The following is a 13,493-nucleotide window of genomic DNA, read 5'->3' as shown; positions in this document are numbered from 1 at the left end:
TAGTTTTTTAGAGTTACGAATTTTATTGATAAACTTATGCCCTCACTTCAAATTCGCCAGATATGTTACATAAATAATAATGTAACAAACATAACTCCATACTAAAGATAGTGTGCATTCAATGAGCAGATATTTATGCACTACTGCTTGCGTAATTTACTCGTTTGAATTATACATGCTATTAGAGCGAACAGGGATGACACATTAACATCATTAGTGATACATATTGCAGGAGTATTACTCACGGTGACGACGAAGCTTCCTACTTTTTTTATAACGACTTTATATTAAATAATCACTGAATCATGACACTCTTACAGCGTAATATTTAAAAGAAATCGTTTTTTTTTTTAATCATTTGAACGGAAAATGGTGTGTTGATTAAGAAATAATGTTTTTAATACACCGTAAACACGCCTGACTGTATTAGAAGTTTTGTATCATTATACCATTCAAGTAAAACCATTGTTTATTACAATTTAGTCCAATATGTTATAATCTAATGAAAAACAGGAGTTGTTTAAAATAAAACCAAAAGAGCTGATTTAGTAAGTGGTGTAGTACATTTCTGTAACAACAAAGTTGTGCTATAATAATATTATGTACGGAAAACTAAGTTTAGTACTTTCTAGAGCGATCACTGAGAGCGTGTATAACCTTAATTAAGCTGAGGCGGTATAAACTACTACAATACCAAATTAAAATCCTACAAATATACCTACGATATTATTCGCTTAATAATATCACTAATATCGTAGGTGATATTATTAAGCGAAATTAGAATGTAATAGTAATGTAAGTTATGAACCAGAATAACACAGAACGTTTTAATGGTTGTTGCAAAAATATACTAAAGCTGACGACCCATTCTACACTGACTATTAAAAGAAAATCAAAAGACGTTATTTTTCAGTGTGTATAGATAATAGAATCAACAACAAAACCATAATTTTAAAAACACTTTCGCGAAAAGAAAGCTAATTTGATGTTGTATGTATTATTTTCAGTTAATCCTTCTTCAATCCGGCGAAAGACGAAGCTGTAAAATATAAGAACGTACTACAAATAATTATGAACAACCTTACCTTGGAACTCTTTCCTCGCCGTGCTCACTGAAGTGACGATATTGGCGACGTGTCCCAGCACTGTTGCGAATAACAAGAGCCCGAACAGAAGCTGGGCTATCACAAACACGTATTCTCCTTTACTACGCGGTCGGGGCAGGTCACCTGACAAATAGATATGTATTAGAAAATGTATTTAATTTATTTATAAATAACTGTATGACTATGTAGAGTTCATCAACTCACTTCTTTGTTATTTTTATAAGTCCGTTAATTAATCGTAGGGTTTATTGCGGTAACATGGGTTGTAAAATTATACGACTTAGATCTTATAAATTACAACATTTTTTTCTTGTACCTATTCTAAATTAATATTAGAACATTGTTTTATTTTTTTCGTTAGCACGTTTGTAAAGAATATCACGCGATTATTTGTTTTGCTTCGAATTGTTCATTGAAAAATTTTTGTAAATTCATTCTGGTTGGTGCCTTAAAGGAAACAAACTCGAAGAGAATGATCGAAAAATTGAATAGATAGCATAAATAATATTTCAACTAAGTATTAGTCAAACATCCATAATTCATAGATCATCTTTTAAAGTTGAAATTTAAAATTCCGTGCAACGAAAGCCGAGGACGCTTTCTGGCCAAATATAATTTTGGTCTCATTTTCAAATAGCAGGATGCAGAGCGGCTAGACGATTGGAAGGTACGTGATTGCTGGAAGCAAATACTGCAGTCGCCGTTCAGAGCCGCAACTTGTAGTTCAATTTATTTATATCACAACTGCATAAATAAATTTAGAAGCTCTGTAGTCAATTTCAACTTGTAAGATATACGCTTTATTTAGTGCTTTATAAATCTAACAGCTAGAAGCAGTAATTTTCTAGATACTAAATAAATTTAAATAATGTTTTAGTCTCAATTTGAAGCGAGCCGCACACCGGTAATTAAATAGTTTTAATTAATAACGAGTTGTGGTCACAATTGCTCCGACCACCATTGCACGGAGGCACGAGTGAATTCGGTAGTTCACATTTGTTAAATTCGTTGAAGCGCAAATTTATAATTGCCTTGAAATGAGTAAATTTTTAGTCGGAAACATTCAAATGTTAATTGAAGATAGCGCTCGTTTTGCAAAAGTAGGGCGTACCTCAGATACGTCATCAAAGTTCATTTTAAGGATAAAATCCAATCTGAAATAGTAAAATGAACCTATCGTCAAATAAGTTTTATTTTATGGTAGTTAATGAAATAAAAGTATGTAATAATTTGCTCTAGTAATAATTTTACATTGGCAGGTATGCTAAAAGTATCGGAGAAAAACATTACTATATTAAAAAGACAAATATATTGAATAATAAAAAGCACACACATAGACATCCCGACAGCTATGAAATAGTTTATTCATTTCGTACTGACAACTGTAACGTATAAAGGCGAGTTCTCGAAAAGGCGGACAGCGTATATATATTCCGTTGTAAGGAAAATTATTAAAACAGGTTGCACATTTCAACTTCATCTTTCTATAGAATCAATGTCAAATTAAGCCTCGAAACGGAAGATATTTGTGCCCCGGCACCTGTGACGAGGAAGCGGTAAAAAGGATAAATTGCTCTATAAGCTACTTTGAATTGAATAGAGGCCACTTCCACTGCGGAATGCGATACATCCATTCAATTGAAGAGGATAAAAGTCTATGTGGAGAATGATTTATAGGTTCTAGAAGAGGCAAAGAAATACTTAGAACATAACTCATTCGAACATTCCGCTAGATAGAGGGTATCGATAAACCACGCTAAGATATATTGATATTTAACACATAGGGGAAGTGTGTAACTTTTCGTTACCCAATATTATTAAACACGTCCACAAAATATACAAATCGAGAATTAGATTTCATGAAATATATTACTAAAAAAAATTTTATCTTTAAACTTTTCCTATTTTTGAAACTGCTGAACGAAATACGTCGCTTCTTACTTTTTCTTCGTTCATTTCTATAACTGAAATTCTAAATTCCCAAAAATAAAAGCGATACTGTAAACTAATTAGGTAGAAGCTCTTAAAAAGCTTTCAGTGGTTAACCGCATCGAAATGTATCCGCATATTAATACAACGGTGTCAAACCCTGGGTAAGCCAATTGAATGCGCCTTGATTAGGGGTTGGGTACACCCGACCGCAGATATCAAATATTATGAGCACATTTGAAAAGTTTCCGCACTGGGAATTTCGGGTGTTAAAGTTATTATAAACTCCCTTCTATTGAACGCTCTCGTTGTAGACTCCTGGGTAATATCGACTGGAGATGCGGCAGATGGCTCAATGCAAACTTTTAATTATTTGTATTGCTATATTATATTCACAATAACTGAACATAATTGGATTTGGTAACATTTGAAAGAAATCATACACATACCTAAACGCCACTGAATCGTTAAACACGGTCGGCCCGCGACTGACTTTCGAGTCAATATTTGTAAATACATTACTTATATTTGCTTTGAATGAATTCATGTTGGAGTTCAAAGTTGCAAGAAAGCGGAAGAAACCAAACAAACATTTGATAACAATCTTTAAAGCTTTATAGAAATATTTTTCATAATTCCTTGAACCTCACATTTTCATTAGATAATAAGCTTCTTCTAGGAAATTCATGTTAAAGGCTAGATTTTATAGAAAGGCTCATCCTACTAAGTACCACTAAAAACTTATGAAAATATTATAAAATGTTCTTCGTGCTAATTTCATATTTTATTTTAACTCTACATTGGTTTCCCACATCTATCTACACTTTATTCCAGAACACTTTATGATTAGCGCAGGACATTATTAGCGCCGAGACTAATGGTAAATAAAGTAGGAATAACTTAACAAATATTATTGTTAAATTAATAATGACCATGTTTTATATCATTTCATATCATGTTAAATAATGTTTATTGTATCTGCGATTTTAAACATTTTAATGTATTTCTTGTTTGTTGTACACGTAGTGACGTAACACAAGAAATCGATTATTTCTTTTTGCCGATTATTTTGCTGATTATTACAGCCGAGTGAGTCTGATATAATAGGGCCACAAAGAGACCTTTATCTTTGAAAAAGAATTCTTTCGCCGAAATCGGAGCCATAATTCAACCTTTACGCAACAAAAAGCTTAAAAAATGTAATCGCTCTATTTTCCTTGTTTAGATGTTGTTAGGCCCTAATATCGCAACACATTTTTCTTATCGTTATGATGGATCCTTTTGTAATTACGAAGTACGTTTTTATATTAAGGAGCAGTGTATACAAGAAAATCTAATACCAATAAAATATTATTTACTTTAACATTAATAAAACATCTTAAATTACTTTGACATAGGTTCATTGTATTATATAATTCTATATCCTAATTTTGCGCTAGTATAATGAAAGATAAGCTCTTTAACCTATAACCGAAGGTTCACATTTTAAATAAATGACATGTATAAGGTAGAATTCACATGAAATAAGATGTGGGGAATCATAAAATTAAATGATTTAATACCTCACACATAAAACGTGTTTGTGCGATCTGCAATAAGTGTACGCAGTCGCGAAATTCAAATGGCCTCATTAAATGAAATGAGGCTAGACGTTCCAACACCTCCGCCATAACCCAGGAACATTATCGCGTTCAAAATTACGTACGTACTGCGTTAAATAATTTTAATTTGAACGCATAATACGCACGTATGTTTTTGCGTAAGGGGGTATAGATATCATTTGCATGTTTGATTAGTACGGCGAAATATTTTAATATGTTAACAAAGAAAGGGTATTATGGGAAGAGGCTGGTGCCTATCACTATACGTTGGTACGTATAGTGATTTTCAAATCTAAATAATATATTATGCGTAATGAAATAACATTTCATCATTGCCGCGCTTATTTCATTAGATAGGTACATATATTTGAAACATTTGAACTTAGCACACGCACAATTATTTTATATTTTTATTTTATATACTTTGGTTATGAGATATACTTTCAGTAATACCAAGAAAAACCCGTGGAATTAAAATTAATTCCACGGGTTTTTCTTGATATCATTGACGGAAAATATTGAAGTTGTTTATGCTTCTTAAATTAAAGGACTTAAAATTTTTATATTTATTATAGCTGTTTCGGCGAAAACTTTTCAGTCAAAGGTGCTTTTGCTAGAAGTCTCAGTTAAAAGCACTTTTGCTTAAAAGTAATCTTGACTGAATATAGCTACTTTAGATTTAAAATTTCCTCAATGAAATGTAGATTAAATTAATTATAAGGATAAGAATTAATTTTCCAAATATTCGATATTGATCGTTAATTAACCTGTTTGTTTTAGGAAAAGTTTCTGTATCGTCAGTATTAAAAGGTTTTTAAATTGTGAGTTGTATTGTGGCTTTCTAGACATGCGCGGACGAAATTGACATAACAAAATTTTAACAATATTATTTTTTATCCGAGTATCGGAGTACGGATCAGCGATACTAATCATAGGAACACTAATCCAAAAAACAGTTATTACTATCGCATTGCATTCAAGTAATTTAGAAATGATACAAAAAATGCATTAAAGAAAAAGAGTTTTGGACAAACATGAAACAAAATAAAGTATTGGCCTAATCAAATTATAAATATATATCTAAACTAAAAGATCCCGAATGTACTTATCACTATTGATGGTGCTTTCGAATCGATAATAACATATAAGCAACATAAATAAACGCTATCTTTCCTGCAATTATATCTCCATTTACCGATAGGACGGAAACAGTCGACCTCGACCGGGTTGCCCGTGTCGCGCTTTACCGCATCAAACACTCTATTATTAAATATTTTAGTCACGTTAAGCCGTTGGGAATACTTTCCCTCATCGATTTACCTGTACGTTTAATATTATATCATGTTATATTGAAATGTTTCATATAAAAAAGACAATTATGATGAGAACATTGATTATGTTTTTAAAACATGATAATTAGGTTGGTATTTATTATTTTTTAGTAGCTTACGTTTATGTTGTAAAAAATATTATGATAGAAAAGCATTGGATTAGCCTTTGTATTTCTCTTTCGAGAAGCATAATTTTAAAGAAAATTCACGAAAGTGATATAACTGAAATCTGTGAAGGCCATCATCCTTAAGAACGCTTACTGCAACTTTTATGAGAGTTCTTATAAACCAAAGTGTTCGCTTGAGTTTTATGCAATATAAAATTTATTTAAACGTTTATGGTTAAAATAATATTTGGATAGAATATTAAATTTTATTTAAAAAATTATTTTAAAATATTTTATTATTATTTGTGATATAAACTCGTGTTGTACCTATGTAGTTGATATTACTTATTCTACAATACCTGCATTCATTGATAAAATTACATGGAAACTATCTAGAAGATCAAAATCGTAACGCGTCGAAACTAGACCTACTAAATACTTTAAAAGTATATATTTTTTTTTTTTGTTCGAAAATTTCCAATCGACGAAGTTTTTAAGACGATGAGGAATAAGGAAAATTGTGTTAAATAATTCTTGAAGTATCATACTTCTTAAATTAAACGCCGTAATGCTTTTATATAGTGCCTTTTCAGCATTTTAACTCCCGTACTAGGAATATAGGTGTTTAAATTGCCACTAAAGTGCAAACGATCTAAATATAATCTCTTTTGGGTGTAAGCCAAGCAGTTGCAGCATCTGCATTATGTGTAATAGAATGCATAGCATTTGTAAAGTTTATTTAACGGTATTAACTGTATTAGATTTCGAAAATGACCCTATTAATTTTACATTTTCAGACACACCTTGAATTTTTATTATGTCATTGACTTGACTTGTCTGCAATTATTAAGATAATGTTGTTTTAGTGATACTTATATTAAATATTCATATAATTTTTTTCACAGTATTTGTTAATGTTACTGGAAAACATATTTATTAAAACTATATTGAAAATTTCAGTCGCAAACTCCTAGCCTCCTAGGTACTGCAATGAAATATGTGTGACATAATAATATATTATTTTACAACCCATATTTGATATCAACTTTCATAAAGGGCCCTTATTAAACACGATATTGTAAACTATACAGGATCACGTACCTGCCTAAAAAGCCCTCATATAATATTCGAGGATAACCTCTTTACAAGTAAGTTGCTTTTAAAACTTATGTTACGAACTTACGTTGTACCTTTTCAGGTATGTTTATGATCCCTTATATTTTACAAGAGACCGTGGTTGTATCCATCTCTTTTTATTTCAGTGTTCGAGAATTTTTAAGATAAAATCTAGTTTTACGACTGAATATATGGAAAAAATGTACTCACCTATTGTAGTCAGCGCCAACGTGCACCAATAATAACTCTGTAGATATTGTTTCACTACGTCCGCAGTCTCTGTATCATGATATACCCAGTTTTTACTACCGAATCCATTGTTTTTATATATTATATGGTACAAGCATCCATTCCAATGGAATATCACTAATAAATAATGAATTAAACTGGTCGACCTAAATAAATTAGGATAGTTCGTGTGCCGTTCGGTACGGTCCATGAAGGCCCAGAAGCGATAAATTTTTACAAGTCTGAAGGATCTTAAGATGGAATTAAAGCCTATCGATAAATAAAGGAAATCCAGCGGCAATAAACAGAGACAGTCTATGTAAAATGTGGTAGAGTTCATATAATGCGCCCTCAGCTTCGCCGGTTCCGTTTGCAACACCCCGTCTTCTAAGTAGCCCGTCCGAAAATGAAATAAAATGTCCGCCAGATAAAGGAAGTCCGAAAAATAATCCAAACAAAACCACACTATTAACGTTTCACCTGAAACAAAAGACATTAAAAGGCTAAGGACTTCGTTATATCGCATTGAAAGGGCGGGTTGAATATTATGTTCTACTTCTAAAACCATCTTAAAAGCGTATAACAAATGAGATTATATCTTTGTGGAAATATGAAAGGACGACTGTAACAAAACAATAGGAAATTTGAGCGTTGTTACATTGAGATGCGTCTTTCAAAGTATCACATTGTCTTACGGTTTTGACATTCAAGAGAAAAGCTATTTAGGTAAGTAATTTAATTCTCTACGGTGCAAGTTACGCAAACTATTCGCTGAGTGCGCTAAATCGATGCAAGCCAGATCGGCTGCTAATCTAAGTTGCTTCCTCAAATAGACGTTACATGAGCTTCATATAAATGACTAAATTTCAAAATAATTAATATCAGTCAATATTATGCGCTCATAAAAATTAAACATGAATTCGTATTCCAAGCACATCAGAGAGGGTTCATTAAACTTGTTATAAGTAAATAATAAATTAATTAGATGACAAATCGCATTATTTATTATGTTAGGATAGTATAGGATTCATTGTTAATTTTAACGTTATACGTAAACTTAAATAATCAACTTTAAGTGAGAATCTAAATTATGAGGTACAGAAAAACTATACGGATGAAAACTTCCAGCCTTCGCGTTCGATATATCTATAAAGGGTTTAAGATGAACATCTTACCATTGATTTCTTGAAAGGCGAATCTATATACGATGACCCAGAGGTTGTATAAGAATGCGAGGGAGACGACCATGGACCAGTAATAGCACAGCCGGCCGGCGGGGTCGAACACGAATGAAAATGACAATCCGAACCGAAACGGCCCAGCGTTGAAGGTCGACCGTCGTCGGATGGATCTGCTGTTGATCAAAATTGTTGAATTTATTAGTTGCTCCAATTTATAAAATCGATAGACTGTTTGTGTCAATATAAGGATGCCAGTTAAACACGTGTGTCTTTAAGTAATATCAGAGATCTTTTAAACATCTGCAAAGGCGATACAAAGAGAAATACGAAATATCTGTGTGTAGACTCAATGTGAAATTACTGAGTATTGATTAATTATTTATTATATTACCTAAAATAACGATGTTTTATGTTCCAGCATTCAATCATTCAAAATTATTGGCTTATTCAGCAAGGGAATTGGTATTATGTAATTAATTACTTAATTGGAAGTCAACAGAAACGGATTAACAGTCATTATTTTATCTTTTTTATTCAATTAAAAATTGCATTTAATACGATCTATGTAACTGATACAAGCACATTAAACAATTAATTCTCGATGTAATAGCCTATTAAGACTAGTTTAGATCAAACAGAATCCATTTTGAATTCAATTTATGTTCTCACAACAATCAATGGCAACAGATCACATTACTATCAGCCAATAATGTATGCGTGTTATAACAATACATATTAATTCATATGTACAGGTTTACATAGACTGATTGTATACTGACATCGACAAGCAGGGACTTCGACGTATGTAATAACACGTAATATAGAGTCAATAACGAAATGTCACATGAACATGAAAATGAAGCCGCAATTCAAGTAAGTTCAATTAATATCGCTTTCGGAGAACCTGTTTTCAATATCTATCAACGATTCGAAATCAATTCAGATGTAAATCATAACGTTTTATAAAGTAACGCATAATAACATTTTAATTTATTGCTGATTAAAATATTTTGGTCAACATAATGTTTATAAAAGTTACACATAACAGAAATGAATTACTTAAGCTAAGATCGAAAGGAATTTTGTTAAAATAAAATCGGAGACTGACTCTCGAGTATGCACACAGCCGCGGGTGTTTACATGAAAACTTGTTCTCGTGATGAAATAGTAAATAGTTGCTGAATAACTCTGAAATACAGGCGCATCGAATATTCCAATATTATACAAAACAGGAACATTTTAACATAAAGGTTAAAATCTGAGATAATTATTTAAAAACTCAAACTTTAACTCATGCACTCCGTATAGTTCAGGATACATCGCCCATTTTTGCAAGTGACTACTATCAAGCTGATTTTCCGTTTGTAGCTTTATTTTGATGAGACACCGAATAATTTCGTGTACGAAACTCTCGATTGTGGTAGGTAACAGAGATAACAAGGATAAAATTTTTTGATTTGATGGTTCTCAAATATTTATTACGCAATTTGTAGGACAATATGTCTGTTGAATTATAATATAAACATTAACTAAGTGAAAACAAAAAAATCTGCTTGTTAGTAATCATTTATGATGACCTCGTTATCGATACACTTTGGAAAGGGGGACTCTTTGAACAAACCATAGATTTTGTAGGACAAATATTTTTTCGAATAATTTAGGTAATTATCTTGAGATTGAACAAAAAAAAAATTAAGTTAGTAATAAATATTTGAGAACCATCAAATCAAAAATTTTTATCCTTGTTATCTCTGTTAGCTACCACAATCGAGACTTTCGTACACGAAATTATTGGGCGTCTCATCAAAATAAAGCTACAAACGGAAAATTAGCTTGATAGTAGTCACTTGCAAAAATGGGCGATGTATCCAGAACTAGTAGTTATAATAGTATCCCTTAACAAATTTTTGCAGCTGTTGGATACTGTAACAGCTTTTTAATGAATTCTTAATTATTATTGATTACATACACTTTTTTTAATTAAAACAATGTTATTTTTTACTGTAAAACGACTTAACGAATAATTCGTTAAATATTTTACATAATCCATCAAATAATAACTTCAAATTATATGAATCAAAATTTATAAATGAAACATAGGAATAATCACATAAATTAAAGTACGTAGTATAATAAAAGTGATAAACCTTACAAAATGTTTGAGTTTCAAAATGAATTACCTCTGAATTTGAATTTATGACATTGGAATGTTTTATAAATATAAATTTATAAAGAGAAGAAAAAATTTGATCACGAGGCGGGACTCGACTCGGGGCGAGTGGCCGAGTTGGTCAAGCATCCGCCCCGGAATGACGCGAAAGTATGCTGGTTAGCGTCCAGGAGTCCAGGAGTCCAGAGTAAAGGAGTCCAGCGTCGTGATCGAATTTTTATAATAATTACCTCTCATAAAATTTTGCAGTTACCGGTTTATACCACGAAAACATCCCCTTTTTAATCCGCAACATCTTTTTCTCAAAACAGTATTAAAAGTTAAATCTATTAGCAAAGTTAGTATGAGTCATTAGCAACTGGTAGTAACTAACCTGTCAGTGCCGTTACAATGAGAAGCGAGGTGGTTGTGCGAGTGGTGCGGGGCGGGCGTCGCGTGCGGCGTGTGCGGCGTGCTGCGCCAGCCGCCGAGCAGTGGGGCCTCGCCACTTGCACCCAGGAGTTTTAATCTATACAGTTAATGTATCATGAATGACATCAGTAGACACAGATAATAAACACTATGGTATGAATTGGAGAACACGCAACAATAGCAGATTGATTAAATCGATTTTTCTTAGAGCGCATCGTTGGTTAGTGGCATTTCTTTTGAATGTATGTGAAATCTGTTAAGTTATCAATCAGTAAAATATCATAGCCTTAATCTCTGAAATACACGAAGATGATAGAGTTGAATTCACATTTATTTATTAAATTAAAATACCCCACTTAAGACGAAAAGTTACAAAAGAATTCAATTTTGAGTGTATATTGTAATTGAATTTCAGCTAAAAACGAGATCAACCTGATCAATTTTAATAGAATTCGATAGCACGAGGAAAAGCCGAGGAATACCCGCCGCAGTTCCAAAGCTCAATCGACTTAGTGGCACATGAGCGGCTACCGGTAAAAATTGGTTTTTCAAATGCAGTATCGAGGGACTGAGGGGTAAAAGTGCTCGCTTCGAGCTGTCGTAGTGTGAAATGAGATATAAACCGTTCAAAAATGTGATTCGATGGTGAGGCGGCGCGTCGCCCGCTCGCACGACTCCCAATATTGCTGGCTTAACATTGCTACCTGCGTTGAAATGTTACATTTCACGAGATTTACTATAGAAACGCCTCAATGGAAATAGGCGGATTCAGAAAATAAAACGTATTTTATCGATATTTCTACTGCGAATGCCGTTTTGTGAAAGCTTTTGCTAGTAATATTTTAAATACTTTTTGTTTGTTAAAATTTTTATTATTTTTTAACAAAAATAACGCGTTGAGGATATTTATTTCTATGCACTTTAATGGTATCAGATTTTTTATCTATAAATAAATGCATTTTTAATTAAATAATTAATTCTACACGAAATGAACAATATCTAACTACTAATTTGGCTTGTTTAACTTGATCTAACGATAAAATCTCTTATTTACTCTGGGCCAACCTCCTCCCTCCTTCTTTAGCTCGTATCTCTGAATGACGGGACACTTATGATTAAGGCTCTCTTAAAATAAGGGCTCTCACGTGCCTCAACAAACAAGAGACGGGCCCTCGAAGCTGGCACTCCACGGCTGCTTTAATGGGCACGGCACACGTTTACCACCTAACGCCAAATAATTGATACTTTAGGAAAATGTGCTTTTTGTTACGTAAACAGCAATAAATTTCTCTCAATACTAAACATTTTGAAACCGTACAACATTTTTATGGTGGATAAACAATGTATAAATTAAAAACGTAAGGTAAAAGCCAGTTGTATTCAGTTTATGGCGAAGATTTTCCGAGCCAGTAAGTGAATAGCGCGTTAACGAGTAACAAAGAAACTACACATACCCGTACCTGTATACGTGTACTGCTGAGTTGGTTGGACTTGTGTAAGTTATTTTTATGCTGTGTTTTATTTTTGCTTTTGAGTGTAGATTTTTGCAATGATGTAAATTTTATTTTTGTTTATTTAACTGTAAATTCAATCTATGCTTTTTAATTTTAAAATACTCAGAATCGCTTCGTTTTATAATTTGAAAATATCATTCAAAAGTATAGAAACTTTTGATAATTGCACTCATATTATATAAATTTCTACTATACATGCACCCTCGGAGATTTAAAAAGTATTCACAATAAATGATAGCGCATCGTTCAAGTACAATCCAAGAAACGCCCCAATTTACGGTGCACTTTTGTTTAAACGCTAACTGGGTGAGATTATCTCAGAGATAGAAGCACAATATATCTGGTTTATCGTTGAAAGCTGCTTGACAGCTCCAGTTTAGAGGATGCGAAATAATATTGCTTTTGCATAGCGCAGAACGTACACGTCACACCTCACACGTCATCACTAGGTACTGCATACATAAAACCCAGTCTGAACCCGGTAAATGTGTGCTATAACCTATTTTAGAATTGCTATCAATAACGTCATGACGGATGAAAACAATCCTCTATTTCCTACAAAAGCTACAAAATGACAAATATAAACGTTTTATAAACGTTATTCATAGACCATCTGACGCCTTTTATAGAAAGTCAATTAAGTTTAGGTACCCTTAAAACCGGATATTAACAAAAGTTCATTTTCACAATCATTATATAAGACTAATGAATAATACATAATATACAATGAGAAGTAAGGAAATGTTATTTGAATAAATATAAACACTTATTGCACAACAAAGACGACAGTAATATACAA

The 13,493-nt window shown here is 32.4% G+C and overlaps 1 protein-coding gene across 8 annotated transcripts in view; it reads right to left on the bottom strand.

Moving 5' to 3' along the window:
• The window catches only part of LOC123703032 (cyclic nucleotide-gated cation channel alpha-3), a 58,893-nt gene that overhangs the window by 9,717 nt on the left and 35,683 nt on the right, over positions 1 to 13,493 (bottom strand). For all 8 annotated transcript variants that reach the window (XM_045650904.1, XM_045650941.1, XM_045650914.1 and 5 more), the window contains exons 5-8: positions 11,143 to 11,277; positions 8,594 to 8,772; positions 7,401 to 7,898; positions 1,086 to 1,229 (exon numbers count right to left, since the gene is read on the bottom strand). In XM_045650904.1, coding sequence (XP_045506860.1) covers positions 1,086 to 1,229; positions 7,401 to 7,898; positions 8,594 to 8,772; positions 11,143 to 11,277 — 956 coding nt within the window. The remainder of the gene's footprint in view (positions 1 to 1,085; positions 1,230 to 7,400; positions 7,899 to 8,593; positions 8,773 to 11,142; positions 11,278 to 13,493) is intronic.

The sequence above is a fragment of the Colias croceus genome, chromosome 2, assembly GCF_905220415.1.
Source record: "Colias croceus chromosome 2, ilColCroc2.1".
Classification (NCBI taxonomy): domain Eukaryota; kingdom Metazoa; phylum Arthropoda; class Insecta; order Lepidoptera; family Pieridae; genus Colias; species Colias croceus.
This window is presented reverse-complemented; position numbering and strand designations above follow the sequence as displayed.